Genomic DNA, 17,212 nt, shown 5'->3' with positions numbered 1-17,212 from the left:
AATTCTGTTGAAATAAAAACAGGTTAAAACAAAATTTTCATAACTGGCTTATTCAAGGTCAAAAAGGAAAGTGTTCGGCAGAAAGGATTCTGGAGAGACCCCGTTGCGGAGTCGCCTCAGTATGTCCTCTGCCTCAGCTAGCCCTCCCATAGCATCGTCCACTACCCCCGTCACACCCACAACCCCGACCAACTCACAGAGAGCCTCGGGACCACTATACAGGAGCATCAAAAAATCCAGCACCTCCAATGAGGAATTCAAACTGCTACTGCTGAAAAAGGGAAGTCGCTCCGATTCCGGCTACCGCATGTCCGCCACAGAGATCCTAAAAAGTCCCATTGCACCCAGAAGCTTTGGTGACCCCCAGTTGGAAGGTAGCAGGCACCAGGAGGAGTTCCCCTCCCCGGTGGTGCTGCTGTCTCCTGAACGAGTCCCCGAGCATCTTCCAAGCCCTTACCCCAAAGCCATCGTGGAGGGCTTCTCCACAAAACCGTTCCCCACAGCTGCGTCTTCCCGACAAGGGCGCTCAAGGATTCCCCCAGCTGCAAGCAGCAGCCGCTACAGCACGCGCAGTCGCCTGTACACGGCACCGATGCAGGCCATTTCTGAGGGTGAAACGGAAAACTCCGACGGAAGTCCACACGATGACCGTTCTTCCTAAACAACAACAAGAACAACAAGTACCTTCTACAAATGATGGTCTCTGAACAAGAACACAAATCCATCAAAACTTTGAGGCCAGTTACATATTTTTGAAAGGTTTTTTAAAAAGTCAAACTGTACTGAATTTGTACCATTTTATCCCAGTAGGAAAAAAAAAAAAGAATCAATCTGTCAAAAGATAACAGTGCGCTATATAACTTGAGACTTGATATTTCAGTAGTGCTGTTGCTTGCAGGGTTCAGCAGTTTCACTCCACCTCTGGTTTCTGGGGAGTCTATACTGGAGCTGTTCTCAGTCACAATCAAATCATCACTGAGCTGGAAAAAACAATAATAAAAGTCCTAATATTGTGTAAAGATTAACTGTGAAAGAACACTGCCCAAACAGTACTTAGATCTGTCTGTGACAGAGAACGTTAGGACAATCAGATAGTGGCCTTTTACACTGTTTATTGAGGCAATGCTGAGTTAATTTACTCAACAAATGTTTTTAATAAGGTTTTAATAATCTTAGGAGACCAGTTAGACTTTAGTTAGAACTAACACTCGTTTGGCTGAAGTTTTAAAGGTTTATCTTTGTGGGCTACTATTTTGCACTACTTTTAATTTGTAAAGAAAAACAATATGATTTTATAATAAAAATGCTAAGACTTTCTATATTATATGAATTTTAAAAGGAAACTATATGTTTTAATAACAAAAAACCAAGCCTCATTTATCAAGTGTATCCGTGATCAACTCAGATCACTAAGAGCACAGTGTTTTACACAGAATGCTGGCATCACCATTCTGAAAATGAGCTTACATTTCACAACAGGTCGGGTGTTTCCTGGGGTTAAATCACTATGACAGCATGCAGTAGCCGAAGGCATACAAGCAATGAGGCTTACACTAGATCGTTTCATTTTCCCAAGAAATAGTTAAAATGTTTAAAATTCCACACTACAATGCAAATAAACAATAACAAATATGCAAATATCCTAAGTAGTGAAGCAAAAAATGCAGTTTATTTAATACTTTATTTATTAGCCGGTGGAATGTAAAAATAAATTCAAAATCCTTTGAAATGAGAAAACAGACCATTTAAGGCGTGTGGTAAAGAGCTGTGTAGGTTTGTCAGGTTGTATTTGGTAACAAATTTGAACATAATCAAGACAGTGCTTTAGGTGTTTAACTGTTAAAAATTTCTCTCACGTGGAACACTTCATGAAATATTTGAGGAGTACTAGAGTTATCTTTTAAAAAGTTATAACAAATGTCTAAAGTGTTTTGTGAAAGCCGTTGCTATCTTTCCCGTTAATTCTTTTTTGTTATTCAAATGGATTAATTTCATTTTTAATTGACCGCATGGACCCCGTATCAAGACCGGTGTTCTGTCAGACAAAACCGGAGGTCATGTCACGGCTAAAAGTGCACACTTGGTTCAACCAGAATGTGCAAAATCCCGGTACAGCTCTTTATCTTGGGCCACAGAAGTAACTGCGTGGAATAAACACCTGGAAACATTAGCGCAGCGCTATTGTAACACGTTAGTGATCAAACTCTTCTGAGTCCGTTTCAGTTTGTCCTGCAATACGTGCTGCTTGTATGTTAAATGTGCAAACGTGCAAGATGTTTTTCAGTTGGCGAGCAGAAACCTTAAAAAAGACAGTAGACAGCAGTAAAACTTTACAGGGTTTGAGTAAGCGTAGAAGGACTGCGGTGAGAGACAGCTGGGTAGGAGAAACAGGAATTTGTACGGGAATTCTGCTGATTGGGGTGTGAAGGTGCAAAGCTGAGAAGGGTTAGGAACATTTAAAGCAAGGGTGTGAATCTCTGGTTCTGCAGGCGTACGGCTTTGCAGGGGTCAGTGCCAGAACACCTCGGTCGGATATTCTGGTACTACCGAAGGCCTGAACCCGTGAGAGCAGCAGGTCTGGCGACGCTGGCATTTCTGGGGATACGTCTGTGTGAAATCAAACGCAACAAGCATTCAGAACCACGAGGTTGAGCCCCTGTCAAGGAGCAAAGTCACGTCTGACAGAGAGAAGAAAGGTCTTTAGTGTAGGTGTTATTGTCCTTGTACGAGTCTTTATTTTTTTGTTTTTAGCTTTGTCTTTATCGTTTACTATCATTTAAAATATTAATTTTGACAGAAGACAGAGAAAATAGGAAAATGTAAAAGTTCAAAGCTAGAACTGTAAGCTTTGGTCACTTTCTAAAAAACGGAATTAACCACTTATTTTCATACAATATCCGTTTCATTGTTGGTACTAAGTTGGAAAGAAACAATCCTTGAAGTGGACCATGAAAAGGCACTGTTATTAAAATATTGAAGTGAAATGAATTTAAGACATTTTATTGAACATAAATTTTATTTATAGATTTTTAAAACCTTTTTATTCATCAGATGTTTAAGCTTAGTTCAAGTAACACTGGCTAGGAGACTATTCTAACCACGCTAAAGTAAGATAATGATATAAGCTATTAGTTACATCTTCAGATGATTTTTTTCCTATTGGAGTAGTTGCCAGGTTTGCTGTCCAGTGTCCGCATATAACAGTGGTGTGTACAGGAACAGTAGAACCGCCACTCACACTCACAGACAACACAGCACACTAATCTTCTGTATTAAATCCAGTTAGCCAAGCTAGTCACTAACGGCCCTGCGACCAGTAGACCTACAACTGAGAGACAAACAGATGATCGTGTCTAGATGTGACTTTGCTGGCTAACTGCCACTTCTAGCACATTTAGCAGTCAATGTCTGTGGGTGCTTATCCACAAGCCCTTCTGCCTGCACCCTCTTCCACAGAGAACCGTGCACCAGAAGTGGACGGAGGCTGACGCCTGCTCTGTGCTTCTGAGTGTGACCTTAGGAGGCGCACAAGCCAGCCCGTTTACCGGAGCTTCGCACTGAGCATGTGCAAAACAGCTGTGACTGTCCAGTGGTGTAGTGAAGGGGCGGAGTCAGCACAGCCACACTGTGCGCCATCATTCCATGGTATTGCACTGAGACAGTACACTATGTGAAGTTTATTTGGGGTTTGTTTTTGTTTTGTTTTTTGTACCTAAAGCTATTTATCTAGGATTTCCTTATGAGACTATCTGATAAACAAAAACAATTAAATCCAAATGAATAAACCAAAATAGGCTTGAAGGGTCCTGACGCTCAGAGGTACATTTGTATACTGGAGAGTTTACGAGTTGTACTGGTGCATGAAGCACATTGGTACATGCTGATTAAGGGCAACATCCAGACTCATGTATACACCAAGGAAAAGTGGGTCCTGGTGTTTATGGCACAAGCTCCACCTCACTCTCACCCAAAGCTTTGGACAACCAGTAAGCATAACTTTTGTGTTTTTGTTTTTTTGTACAGATTTTGTAAATACGATACCTTTTTAAATGATGTTACAATGGTGTTCCTTTTGTAAAATGTTTTCCAAGTTTACATGAATCCCAAGCCTTTGTAAATGTTTGGAGCTGTGCCACACGTTGGGTCTTGTATTTATTTTCCTAAGCTTGATGGGAACGTCCCTGGTTTCTTTCCCCTGGTGCTGGAGTGCAGCTTCAGGAGGAGAATAAACATCACTGCAGTGAAAATGTTGTGTGTATCTGCTGGTGTGTGAAACTGCTCAGTACTGTTTAAATGATCACTGTGATAGATAGATAGATAGATAGGAGCCCCCTCTGGTGTATATACACGCACACACACCTGGAAACCGTTAACACTCACAGATTAAATCATTAAAAAAAAATTGTAAAAATTAAGATTGCTTTTAAAACCATGACTTGTTTAAATACTTGCATGTTTTCTTCTACGTTATAAGGTCTGCTAAAGGGGTTGCCAATAGCTGCGTGATGCATTATAACTGGTGTTATAACATCAGTTTGGCTACGCTAGACCTTCCCGCCCGGTACCGCCCACCCGCAAATCTGATTGGCCAGTCTGGGGGCCGCCACCAACGTTTGTTTCACGTCATTGGCTGATCCCTTCCACGCATCTTGTTCAGTGTGTGACGTTGGAGCAGAAACCAGAGACTCGAGTCAGTGGCTGCGGCTCCTGACTCGGCTCGAAGATGGGGGATGCGCGCTTTAAGAGTCGTGTTATTTGTTCTGGTCTCATCACTGGACTCGCTACAGATCCCGCCGGCGTCATTACTGTACACTCACACTGGAGGCTTTGTCCGGCTCTTCTGTGCGCTATGTAGCCGCTTGGCGCTTCTCTGTCGCGTGGGTTTAATTGTGGTTTTGTAATAATACTGTCTGCATGAAGAGAGCATGCGCAACATCGAACAAGCGCATCCACAACGCTAATAAATTAAGGGATATCACACACATACTCATACTCACTCATACATATATACACACACACACACACACACTCACTCACTCACTCATACATACACACACATACTCACTCACTCATACACAAACACACACACACACTCACTCATACACTCTCACTCACTCATACATACACACACACATACTCATACACACACACACACACACACACTCACTCATACACTCTCACTCACTCATACATACACACACACTCACTCATACACTCTCACTCACTCATACATACACACACACATACTCATACTCACTCATACACACACACAGCACCTTTAAGTCGAACAGCCCTTTTGCGTTCCGCGAACAACCTTAGAACGCCTGGCACGCGCGTAAGCGCACGCGCAGCACGCCACGCGAGCACGCCGGGCGTGGCTTGTCGGGGGCGAGAGGACGTCCAAACCGGACATATTTACCCCAGTACGAGGACCATGTCTCTGCACCGTCCCCGTCAGCTGTGCACGATACTCGGTCAGTCTACCGGCCGGGACTAACAACCGGGACTAGCAACCGGGGCAGCGTCTCCGTCAACTCCGAGGGAACGAGCACAATAGCGCCCGTGCAGCGAGCAGCGCCGTACACTCGTTCCACCGTTCCGCTTCCCCAGTCGCGCGGTGTGTACAGTGCAGCCTAAAGCTCGCGGGAGTGATCACGGTCAGGTGTCGTCCAGCGTCCTTTAATCGGCGTTTCTCCCTAAAGCTGGGGGACACGTGAAGCGCGGCCGGTCGGTAACGAGGACCGCTAGCTCGCTTGCTAACGCCGTTCTCCCCGTCCCTCAGCGAACGTGACGCGAGGACGCCCGGTACTTTACGCGAGTAGCGCGAGATCACGGCGCTCGAAATAAACCGGCGAGGTCTTTGCTCGGGTTCCGGCAGCGCGTGAAGCGTTAGGTGAAACCGAGGTCGAGTTGAAGCGCGGAAACGACGTTCGGGGGCGGAATGGGCGCGCGAGGTTACCGCGAGGTTTCCCTGGGACGGACGGTCCCGTGCGCTGTCTGTAAGCGGTAATGGAGGAAACCGCGGACATGCGCTCTAACGTTAAACCAGACGTGCCGGTGCTTTAATTAACCGTAGACGCGTTTTTACGTTAAACCAGACAGGCCGGTGCTTTATTTAACCGTAGACGCGTTCTAACGTTAAACCAGACGGGCCGGTGTTTTAATTAACCGTAGACGCGCTCTAACGTTAAACCAGACGGGCCGGTGCTTTAATTAACCGTAGACGCGTTTTTACGTTAAACCAGACAGGCCGGTGCTTTATTTAACCGTAGACGCGTTCTAACGTTAAACCAGACGGGCCGGTGTTTTAATTAACCGTAGACGCGCTCTAACGTTAAACCAGACGGGCCGGTGCTTTAATTAACCGTAGACGCGCTCTTACGTTAAACCAGACGTGCCGGTGCTTTAATTAACCGTAGACGCGCTCTAACGTTAAACCAGACGGGCCGGTGCTTTATTTAACCGTAGACGCGCTCTAACGTTAAACCAGACGGGCCGGTGCTTTATTTAACCGTAGACGCGCTCTAACGTTAAACCAGACGGGCCGGTGCTTTATTTAACCGTAGACGCGCTCTAACGTTAAACCAGACGGGCCGGTGCTTTATTTAACCGTAGACGCGCTCTAACGTTAAACCAGACGGGCCGGTGCTTTATTTAACCGTAGACGCGCTCTAACGTTAAACCAGACGGCCGGTGCTTTATTTAACCGTAGACGCGCTCTCATGTTATACGTTTTAAGAAGAAGGAAAAGTATATTTGATGCATGTAAATCTTTAAGCTGGTGATGATTTATCCCGCTGTATCCTCCCTGTAGATAACTTTGACACAAAAACAGAACGTAGAGCGTGTGGCGATATGGCTGGGGAAACGGGTGCCAGTCGAGGGATGCAAGAGATGTACGGGAATCAGGCTGCAGCGGAACACGGTGCCCGTGTCTCCCCCGACAACGGCCCGGTAAGCCCACACAGCGCGAGAAACACGAGCCGCGGCTCACGCACGGAGGACGGAGCAGATCTGCTGTGCTTTGTTTTCAGCACATGTTGCTCACGGAATATGTTGAGCCCTAATAAACGGACCGTTTGTTTTGATCTCGGTCTGCCTCTAGGCGCCCGAGATTGAGGACGACACCTTCTTGGATGTCACGTGTGTGCAGATGGAGCAAGAGTCACCTGACTGTGTAAGCGTGAGTAGAATTTTAGCTTAAAAATATTATTCTTTTGTGTGTTTGTATTCACATATCCATGAGTTGTTTTGTGTGTTTAATATACTTTAATCTGAATAAGAATTATTTTTCTTCGCTATTAACGTTAACATTTTGATCTTCATGTTCTGCCCGAGGCCTGAGATTCCATGTTCTATAGAACAATAATCCATTTTCTATGTGAACTGGTCTATGTACCTAAACTAGTTTCACCCAGTTTCAGACCAGCTGAAGAAGAACCCGTTTACAACAACCTGTTTGTTTCTCTAACTCTCATGCACGCGTGCACACACTCACTCACACTCACTCATACACACACACACACTCATTTCTTTGATCAGCAGTGCCCATTTGATTGATCAGACAGAAACGGATTGTATTCTTCTGTGTGTGTGAAGGGGGAAGAGAATGCGGCATCTCCAGAAAGTTTTGGAGCTGATCCTCTAAGAACACTGGGAGAAATTCTCGCGTACTGCCAGGTATTACTCAGATACCACGCAGGCAGCAGAGTCTGAACCCCTTCTGAGGTTTTGTTAAGTTTGTACCTCAGTGGGTCAGAGCTGTTTTGGTGGCTATACAGTAGAAAGCCGGTGGGTTCAACGATATGGCTGATTGGTGTATAATAGAATAAATTATGATGAAATAAGATTTAAAAGAGATGATGAAATAAAAAAACAGCATCAACTATACAAGCAGAAAAAGTGAAACTAACAAATCATATTTAACAAGCTAACTCGTTCTTGTGATCTAGTGATCTGACCAGTGGGGTGAGAGCTTGAAGACTTTTGCAGGTCATTAAGGGGTTTCCAGGGTGGAGATTTAACAAGATGGGCATTTAAAATGTACAAGAGTAGCGTTACTCAGCTCACTATTCTTAACAGACTTCAGGACTCTTTCCTTTGATAATTTGTGTATTCGTTATGAGCTCCAGTTCTTCAGCGTTATTGTGAGCATGGACAAACTAAGGTACCTTTCTCCAGGTGATGTACGGTGCCATCCAGAAACTGGACGCCAAGTTCGAGCTGCTGAAGACCTCAGTGACGACCTTGCAGCAGGTCGACCCCCCGGCGCCGACACGCGGCCCCCCGCCCTCGCACCGGGGCCTTGTGCCAGTGCCAAACGTGAGTGCGGGGCCGCCCGATACACGTCGTCATCGCTACATGCTTGTTTAACAGCTCCCAGTCATTAAAGCGTCGAATATCTTCCCCAGACCCCAGGCAGCACGCCCAGCCTCCAGATGAAGGTGGAGGTTGTAAGGGCGCCCCCCCACACCCACCGCCCGCAACAGGGTACCCCTGACCCCTCCGATGGGCGGCGCAGCCCCAGCGACCTGGCCGTCCCAGACGACCTCGTGCTGGCCCAGGCGCACACCCAACATCAAGCCCCACCTCACAGCGGCAGAGAAATGCTCACTCAGCATTGGCTGAACAGCACAGATGGGCGGCGCCAGGCCTACAGTAACACCATGGAACACGTGGGCAGTGGCGGGTGCCAGCCGAGCGTATGGCCCGGCCCGGCGTGCGCAGTCACGGAAACGCCCTCCCAGCAGCGCTGGGACCCTCTAGATCAGAGTCCTCCTCCTCACACGGCGACAGGTAACGCAGGTGAGCTGCAGCAGTTCCCACAGGCAGCCCTAGGTGGAGGTTTAGCAGCGTGATCCTTTCAGAGCAGGCAGAGGAGGGAAACGGAACATCCACGCAGACGCAACCTTTAGCCAAAGACCTCTCAAGCCGGAGTAACGTGCCAGCGCTACCTCGGCTTAAGCAGGAGAGAGAGTGTTCGCGGCGATGCTCGCTCTACCACGTCATGAGCATCTTTGTGTTCATGATGCCTTTGGGGAACCGAGCCCCGATGCTGGGCGAGGTTATGAATATTTATAAGAAATAGCGTTTCCTTAGCAACCACACCTGAGCTGCTGAGGAGGTAAAGACAGAGAGGAAGTCTTCGCTGTGTTTGACGTACATTCTTGTGATCGGGCTGTAAAAGTTCGCGTTACTGAGTTCCTTTACTTATTTTAGATCGACACAAACCTTCAGCTAATTTAAATACAATCAAGTAAAACTGAACAAACTCCTTTAACATGGTGCAGTTACAGTGCAGTTTCTCATTTTTATTTATGCACAGAAATAAATGTAGATAGTGAACACACGAGTCCACACAGGCAGTTGACAGAATATTAAAAACTCCGTAAAGGAACCCTAGTCAACCCAGCTGACCCGAGATGACCTGAACTGACCTGAGCCCTCCGCTTCTGTTCTCTTGGCGGCCGTCCTTTCCTCCAGGAAACAGGAAGTTCGTGGTCCCGAGCAGCTTCCTACGCAAGGCGGGCACGATGGCACAGCCCACGTCTGCCGCCCGCTTCCTCATGCGCTGCGTCTTTTCCCGCCAGGAGCTCCTGCACGGCAACACGAGGGGCGACCCCAGCAGGGGGTTGAGGCGCCTGGACCCCGAGCGGCTCAACGCCATACGGGGTGAGTGGGTGGAGTCCGGCCCAGGCCATACCTGAGGCAGCTAGAGTTCTCAGGTTATAGAGCCCTACACGAGTGGATTAATCGGTGGCCAGAGAATCCACAGTGAACCAAAAAATCCAGAAAAAAAAAATATAAAAAATTTCCTTTACTGTACGTCTATATATGTGTACCTGTGAGCACTGCGTTGGCGCTGTAGCGTACAGGCCTACAGACCGGTGTTTCTGAGCTGGGTTGCAGTCTGGTGTGCTCTGGCTGTTCACAGAGTGGGCACAGAGGCGGTATCCCAAACACGAACTCAACGAGAGGGGTAAAGACTGGAGGGCCTGCCTGGCCGTCATGAACAAAGCCACCAGGTACATCCGGCTGATGGACAGGACGCGCAGGGTAAGGGTTGCCATGGCAGCAATGCACACAATCTGAAGGGGGTGGGCAGAGAACCATCTGCTCCTCTTAAGGTGCAATACTATACTGAGTGCAGGACCATTAAAGTGGTAGTAAGGGAAGTACTGTGTACAGTATTGGGTACATGTGCATAATCTTGACATGTAAAATGCAGTAGTTAGAATTAAACTCTAGCAATAAGGGCTAAAGCTGTTTAGCAAAACAGATTTCTGTGTAACTTAACAGCTGAACACAGTAACAGACATGAACGAGTGCACTGCACCAATCCAAGTCTTCGAGCCGGAATCCACCAGAGCAATCACAGACGAGGAGCCCAAGCCAACTGCAGAGATTGATGTGGAGCTGTCAGACAGCGACACCGACCACCCACGGCGGAAAAGGGCCCCAAAGAGCATGCCCAGAGGAGAGTCTGACAAACACAGAGTGTCTGATAACAGAGATGCATCTAGCCAAGAGCCACTTGGTGAGTGTGTCCCCTGTGGTACAATTCTGGCCAGTTTAAAGCTCCTCTCTTTGACCCAGGACGTCTGTGTATTTTCTGTCTTTCCCCAGTGTTCCTGGGTTCTGCAGGTCGTGGGGTAAAGGTCCCACAGGCGGCCCTGTTTGGAGCCTGGCAGAGGCCCCGCCCTTCTCTCGTGGCACGTTACCTCATCAGGTTCATGTTCTCGGAGGACGTGCTCGTGCAGAGCAACGTGTATGGCAACGCGGAGCACGGCATCCAACCACTGGACCACAACAAAATCTCAGCTCTGCGGGGTAAGACTAACTCCACCCACAAACAACAAGGACGCCAATCGCACTGAGGGGCAAGACTGTGGGCCTTGTAAACATTACAAAAGCAGGCAGAATCGGTCAACTACAACATAAAGCAGGACTTGATTTTTAAACGCAAACAAAATCAGGTACACATTTGAGCACAGGAAGCCGGCCTCTTGAGTCACGTTCCCGCCGTGTGTGTGTGTGTGTGTGTGTGTGTGTAGAACACCTCTGTGAGCGCTTTCATTGGCTGCAGCTACAGGAGGATGGACAGGACTGGAAGGCGTGCGTGGACGCCATCAACAGTTGCATCCGCAAGACCAGGCACAAACGCAAGAAGTCCCGCCGCTGAGCCAGCAGGATGCCAGGCCACGCCCCCTAGGCCTGCTGGCATGAGCCTCCTCCGTGCAGGGGCCTTACAGGGTGGAGGCTCTGTTGGGGCATCCTGTGCAGACCATTAACCAGGCAAACTAGTCAACTACTGAGCAAAACGTCTTTATCTTTATTTCTATGTAGAAAGAATGGCACATTCTAACTTGGTTAAGAATGAAAAATTATGTAAAAAGGAAAGACTATTTTTTACATGAAGTTTATATTTACACAAGCAGAAATTAGCACCTTTTAATATCCCTCAAAAAAAAAAAAATATTTTTTTTTTAAAAGCAAAAGAATTGAAGGTCTTCCCCCACAAACCCCACATGTGCGATCTCCATGTACAACCAAGCTGGAGCGCCGTCAGAGGTAGGACAGGTTGACGTTAAAGGTAAATTCATTATATTTCATTCAGAGCGCTGCCGCCTCTTCATCAAGTCCAAACGCGTCTGGGCGGGCGTCTCCACGTCTCCCCCTCGGGCCGGACCACGTGCGGGTACTGGCGTAACGTGGCCATGGCGTGCCAGTCTCTGAACACCTACTTCGAGCATTCCAACTTGCCGCCTGTGCCAGTACGCGAGATGGACGAGAGAACCAGCGGCTGGGTGCGCAGTCATCACAAGGCTGAACGCACGCAGAGGAGGCCGTGGTGTATGAGGCAGGGCCATCGGCGTGGAAAAGATGCCGACTCTGCTCCCAAGGGCCTGGGTGCCCCCTGAAATGAGAACATCCCCTTCTGAGCAGTTCTTCAGTCTCAGTGCCCATGAAGGGGAAAATGCAAAATAGTGGGGTAGGGTTCATTTTAATCTGGGGGGGGACGACACTGCTCATACCACACAACCTAACATTATTGGAGTTGTGCAAAGACCTCGCCCCCTCCAAAGCTACACACATGCTTGCTATTGTGGCTGAATTAGTCTTACTCCCGTGAAACGTTTTTTCTTTGCTCCGAAATGAGTCACAAACAAACAAAATACAGGAAACTTAGCTTAACTATACTTTTCACATATTAAAAGGGTTCAGAGGCTTTAGTGTAAATGAGCTAGTCTCTATTGTTCACTGTGGGGAATAATACAGCAATAAACTCAGGGTCAGGTTAGAGTTTACTGACCAGCGTTCATTAGCAAGAGAAGAATGTATGATGCAAATGTGTCACTTTCCAATAGAAAAAAGTGCAGAATTTCTTTTTTTGGCAAGTGCTGTCTGTTTTGTATGTGACAAGCTTGATATGTGCATTTGGAATGTAATTACATTGTAGGTAAATTACTTAAATGAACACATTTAAGAGTTGTTGTGTGATTATTATTATTATTATTTACATGCTTTTTTTGGACTGGTGCCCCCGACACACTGGGCATAGACCTCAGCTGAAAGGACCTGAATGGCCGTTCAGTCATTTTCTGCTGTAATGAAGTAATTTCATAAACTTTATAATAAAACTTTGGTCCATTAGATTCCCTTTAGAACACATGTATAAAGGAAAATTGTGTTTCAGCACCTCGTATTAAACGGTTAATAACCTCCCTCCTTCATGTGTCTGTGGGGTAGGGCCAAATAAACACAGTAACACCACACACAGCATGACCCTGTAAGCCACGCCTTGTTTTCCCATGACCCTCCATGCTCTCCTCGGTGTGTGCAGTGGGAGGCCCAAATTTGTTGGCAGTCATTTAGCCATGCCCCCAGCTGTTTCCTCCATTTCTTCAGACTCCTCCCTGTCCTGCTGGCAACCTTACCGGCCTGCGTCGTCGTCGCCGCCGTCTGTGGTTCGTGCTTCGCTGTGACCATCTCCCCCATGTCTCTTGCACCTGCTGTTCCCTTGACCTCCACCAGGGGGCCTGGAACGCCGAGGCTTTGCAAGACTGTGTGGGAGGGGCTTGCTGTGGGAGGCTCCGCCTCCTGAGTGTTCCAGCAGGGGGCCATCTTAGGAGAGAGGCCCAGACAGCTGAGTAGCTCCCTCCGGCTAAGCAGACACACCCTGAAACGCAGCACGTGACAACCTCGACCGAAACCAGGTCAATCAGCCAGGGTGAAGACAGCATAACAAAGGGTTTCAGGCAAGGCATTATGGTACATGGAGTTTCCTTAAGTTTCCTCCCTCTCTCTTTCAATAAATAAATATATACAAAATATTGTGCGTCTTTCATTGTGGGCCTTTGTGGGTGAACGTGAATCTGATCTTTCACAACAGACATGCGGTAATTACTGGTTTAATCCTCCATCAGTGACCAGTACACCGATAATTCCATGAAAAACCTCCTCCGGGATCTGCTTGTTCCCACGTGCTCCAGCAGCACAGGAGCACAACCGGAGGATGTCCAGCTTCTGCCCAATCCACCACACTGCTGCCTGCAGGAACTGATGAAGACACAAGCAAACAAAGAGAGTGAGAATCAATACTCATCAATACTGACTGAGAAACAAGTGAACACAGAGCTCTGAAGGTGGACACGGGAACACCGATTCACAGACAAGCGAAAGAGAAAACAAGTCCTTGCTGGTCTTCCAGGACGGGAAGGAAGTCTTCAAACTTTCCCACTGCATTCATTTCAGTATCACTGAAGACAACAGACATCATCTCTGAGCAGCTTTGCAGGAGTCCAGGTCCACACTCTTGTGTAGAGCATTATGGGTACTGGCAGGTAGTGCTAGACCAAAGGTCATTAACATTCAAGTCACTCTGGATAAGAGCACCTTCCGAATAGGGCTGAAAGACATCACGATGTTCAACCAGCACTGTGATGCCACCACCTTCCAGCCTCTCACCGACAGCATTACATAACCATGCTGCTGTAATCCGTCTCGGTTGTAATGACAAAAGCTATATTTATTACTAATCTAGTAATCAGTTTGAGCTGTTTTGATTTAGTACAACTTTTACATTAAAACACCATTATTCATATAGGCATTGAAAAATTCAATAAGGCTTTATATTATTGTTTTTATTTTGTAGAAAATGTATCTATGGTAGAAAAATTCATGGCCGTGGAGATGGTTCTGTTTTGCGTGAGCATTCATGTAACACTAAAATATTGCCCGATACACGGAAGAAACTTTAGTGACCGATTTATTTTAAACAGGGGACATCAAATGTCAGCAGGTTAAAGTGATTTTTACACAAAAATGTCAGTACAGGATTTTTCATCGCAAGGGTATAATTAATAGTAATTAATGTGTTTCATAATGCAATTCATAATGCAATTCCTTCAAAAAAGTGCAAAAGAAAGTATATAAAATGTCACAGTACTTGTATAAGAGTACAGCTTCCCTTCTACCCAAAGACCTGAACGCTCTGGATACAGGAGAGGAGCTTTTGTGAAGGGTCACGTGACTAACCACTGACCAGGACCCTCACTCTGCAGTGGTTGGGTACGTCGGGGCAGGACATTCTCCCGTCTTTCCCCTCCCCGGACTCTGTCCTGCTGAAGACGACAGACGCGTATAAGTCCCCAGGCATGTGAACACGTAGTGGAGGGACAGACTTCTGTGGCTTTGGCTCTGTACTTGAGCACGTTCAATAACAGCCTGCAAAGCCTTCACCAAGTGTCGGCCGACATCCGACACCCTCACGCTCTTCCTGGAATCCTGCCGTCTTCAGTTCCCGTTTGTTTCGGGATTTTCATGCCTTCAGCGAGCGGAACGCTACCCGGCGGGTTTCAGGTCAGGTGACTCAGGCAATCAAACACGTTCTGCTCTCTTGGGCCTCAAGAAGCCTGGAGATGCTTTTACAGGAGGTTTACAGGCTCATTACCCTGTGGCAAAGTGCTGCACAGTGAGGGTCAGTGACTGGTATGTGCTGATACCAACTAATCACCAACAAGAAGACCGGCAGCACCCACCAATCACCAATAAGCACACTGTCAGCCATACATGCCCATGTCACCACGGTTCAAAGTTCAGGTTCATCTTCAGTTTTCCACCAGACCTTAAAGGCCATTTTGTGTGTTAAACAAAATGTTCAGTTTGAGGCTTCACTGTTTGCGTGAACAAAATGTCCACATATAAATGTTGTACAGTTCCTCCTCCCTTTACCAGACATGCATTCAGAATCAGTGACACACACACACAAATTTCAAAAATCCCCAAGTACCAAGCCAAAGGAACACCTGGTAACCATCAGAGGTCAGCACACATGCTCAGTGTTCACGGCGCTTGGAGAAAGATCAAAGACAAAAACGGTGTTGATTTGTACACATATGTACGGTGTAGAGAAGTCACAAGAATGGAGGCCAAAGAACGCAAAATAAAGCCGCATTTCTGGCCTCTCAGTTCATCTACTCTCTCCCGAACGGCGTCTAACCGAGGCTTAAAAGGAGAAAGAGTTAAACAAACCAAACTGTATGTAAAATTGTCAAATACATTAGATGTGGGAATAAGAGGGTGACCCAGACTGACTGAGACAAACGTGGTGTTGGAGCTTTCAGCAAACATTTCTCTCAGGCCAAGATCCCCAGCTCGACTGGTCCCAAAGCAGGTTTAAACACAAGCTATCCTCAAACCCCGATCTTTCTGACTACCCAACCCAAGAACCAGCTACGTGGCATAGTGCTCAGAACACACTACTGAGTGACGGCAGAGCTCGTATAATTTAACTCAGCTGCCTACAGCTAACGAAAGAAACGCTCACACCATGTCAGCACAGGAGAGGCGGTCCCGAGTGCCAAAGTCCCGATTAGGATTTGCCAGAAATGTTCAGAAGTCCGTCCAAGATGAGCAGCGAGTCCTCCAGCTGCCAGCTCGGGGAGACCATGCATTTCCCAGAACTCCATCCAAAGGCCTCTGCATCTCCCCAGCATGAGTTTTAAATTCAGCATCACGTGCACATTCAGCGGCACATCCCCGACACCAACCAGGCACGGGCTGGGCATCCCGCTCCCCACGGCCTTCGCACCACGCTCGGACTGGAAAGGCCAGTACGCCCATTCGCCTAGAGGGGACCAGCACGCCCACTCTTACCCAGCATCTGTTCCCTGTTTGGTGCACATTTCACTTTATTACTAAGTAATACACTTCAGTAGCAAAGTGGAGCATCTCCCACTGGGTAGGGAAAGTTTGTCATTAGGCAGATTACAAAAACGTTCACAGCCCCAAACTAGAAGACAAACCAACAGAACCACAAGATCACGCACCTGATCTTCGTGTGGCAAGGGAACTCAGAGTGAGTATTTCTTTAACCAACTTCCGCGCACATCTTTTGTTGGAGGACTTGAATTCAAAACAGCAGACCACTGTAAATTCATCCAGTAGTTAAACTCTCGAGACAGAGTTAAGTCTTAATCTTTGATAAATGCCTAAGACCTACCTCCCAGTCTTGGAGCCATCTTAGACCCGGAGCTTTTCTGGCCTTTGTTGGAGTCTATGAGGTAAGACGACGATTGAGGTTTCAGCATGAGGTATTTGCATGTCCAGATAAGGTTAACATTTTAGACGCAGAAAGTCTCATCTCTTTAGACGCATCACAGAATAATCCAGCAGTAGCGATTCATCTTTTTATAGCAGCACGTCTTGTCTGTTAAATCCAGTTCTTGGAAAAAGTGGCAGTGGAAAAAAGGAAAAAAACAAAAACAAAACGGTATGGTATCCCTAGGAACCGCAGAACCCCGTGTCCACAACAGATAAATAAGGGGGGTGTATACATATGCTCCATATCATAGATCTTCACATGCGCATTTCTTGGAGTTGGTGTCACATGACCAGCCTGAAGCCTCTCTATTGGCTAAAGCCGTGCTTGTCTTCCAGGTGTTTGAACATGTTTGTGGTGTTGCCACCCTGGCTGGAAACCTTCTGAAAGCACGTCTTGCAGATCGGCCGCCCGTCCACGTTTATCGTTCCATCTGGATTTTTCAGGTATCCAAAGTATTCCCAGACGGAAGAACGGACATTTTTGGATGGGGGGTGAAGTTCGCTGGGGGCACCTCCTTCCAGACCCAACTTTGCTGTTCTCAGGGACTTCTGGAATGAGAGAGCACACTGGTTCCCTTTTGACACTCAAACAGGGTGCGAAACAAGA

The 17,212-nt window shown here is 47.1% G+C and overlaps 3 protein-coding genes across 17 annotated transcripts in view; 2 read left to right on the top strand and 1 right to left on the bottom strand.

Annotated features, from left to right (window-relative positions):
* nhsa (Nance-Horan syndrome a (congenital cataracts and dental anomalies)) overlaps positions 1-4,247 on the top strand; it is a 61,422-nt gene extending 57,175 nt beyond the window's left edge. For both annotated transcript variants that reach the window (XM_035521287.2, XM_081704798.1), the window contains one exon: positions 58-4,247. In XM_035521287.2, the coding sequence (XP_035377180.2) occupies positions 58-661 (604 nt within the window). In that variant the 3' untranslated portion in view covers positions 662-4,247. The remainder of the gene's footprint in view (positions 1-57) is intronic.
* A 1,074-nt stretch (positions 4,248-5,321) lies between these two features.
* LOC113592276 (uncharacterized) lies at positions 5,322-12,482 on the top strand. 5 transcript variants are annotated; one of them, XM_027033098.3, is made up of 11 exons: positions 5,322-5,474; positions 6,815-6,954; positions 7,106-7,177; positions 7,600-7,680; positions 8,182-8,322; positions 8,412-8,805; positions 9,484-9,672; positions 9,935-10,056; positions 10,300-10,537; positions 10,627-10,830; positions 11,055-12,482. In XM_027033098.3, exons 1-11 carry the CDS (start codon positions 5,435-5,437, stop codon positions 11,180-11,182), a joined length of 1,749 nt encoding a protein of 582 aa, XP_026888899.2. In that variant the 5' UTR covers positions 5,322-5,434; the 3' UTR covers positions 11,183-12,482. The 5 variants fall into 5 exon arrangements, with proteins under 5 accessions (XP_026888899.2, XP_026888898.2, XP_081560420.1 ...); XM_027033097.3 differs by having other exon boundaries at positions 7,106-7,183; XM_027033099.3 differs by lacking the exon at positions 5,322-5,474 and adding an exon at positions 5,649-6,006 and having other exon boundaries at positions 7,106-7,183.
* The window catches only part of LOC113592278 (uncharacterized), a 22,696-nt gene continuing 16,793 nt past the window's right edge, over positions 11,310-17,212 (bottom strand). For 4 of the 10 annotated variants that reach the window (XM_081704292.1, XM_035521272.2, XM_027033103.3 and 1 more), the window contains 2 exons: positions 16,505-17,154; positions 13,422-13,560 (listed from right to left, as the gene is read on the bottom strand). In XM_081704292.1, coding sequence (XP_081560418.1) covers positions 16,912-17,154 — 243 coding nt within the window. In that variant the 3' untranslated portion in view covers positions 13,422-13,560; positions 16,505-16,911. Of the gene's footprint in view, positions 13,561-13,588; positions 14,625-16,504; positions 17,155-17,212 lie in introns of those variants that run through there. The other 6 variants (XM_081704288.1, XM_081704290.1, XM_035521273.2 and 3 more) reach the window with 5 other exon arrangements.

The sequence above is a fragment of the Electrophorus electricus genome, chromosome 21 (assembly GCF_041902795.1).
Source record: "Electrophorus electricus isolate QZ-2024a chromosome 21, ASM4190279v1, whole genome shotgun sequence".
In the NCBI taxonomy this organism is placed as follows: domain Eukaryota; kingdom Metazoa; phylum Chordata; class Actinopteri; order Gymnotiformes; family Gymnotidae; genus Electrophorus; species Electrophorus electricus.
This window is presented reverse-complemented; position numbering and strand designations above follow the sequence as displayed.

Excerpts from the sequence above, each read along its gene's own strand:
- LOC113592276 (XM_027033097.3), top strand. The coding sequence starts at position 5,435 with ATGTCTCTGCACCGTCCCCGTCAGCTGTGCACGATACTCG. Across the intron at positions 8,806-9,483 it reads CACGGCGACAGGTAACGCAG|GAAACAGGAAGTTCGTGGTC; the intron begins GTGAGCTGCAGC and ends CCTTTCCTCCAG. Across the intron at positions 10,057-10,299 it reads TGATGGACAGGACGCGCAGG|CTGAACACAGTAACAGACAT; the intron begins GTAAGGGTTGCC and ends GTAACTTAACAG.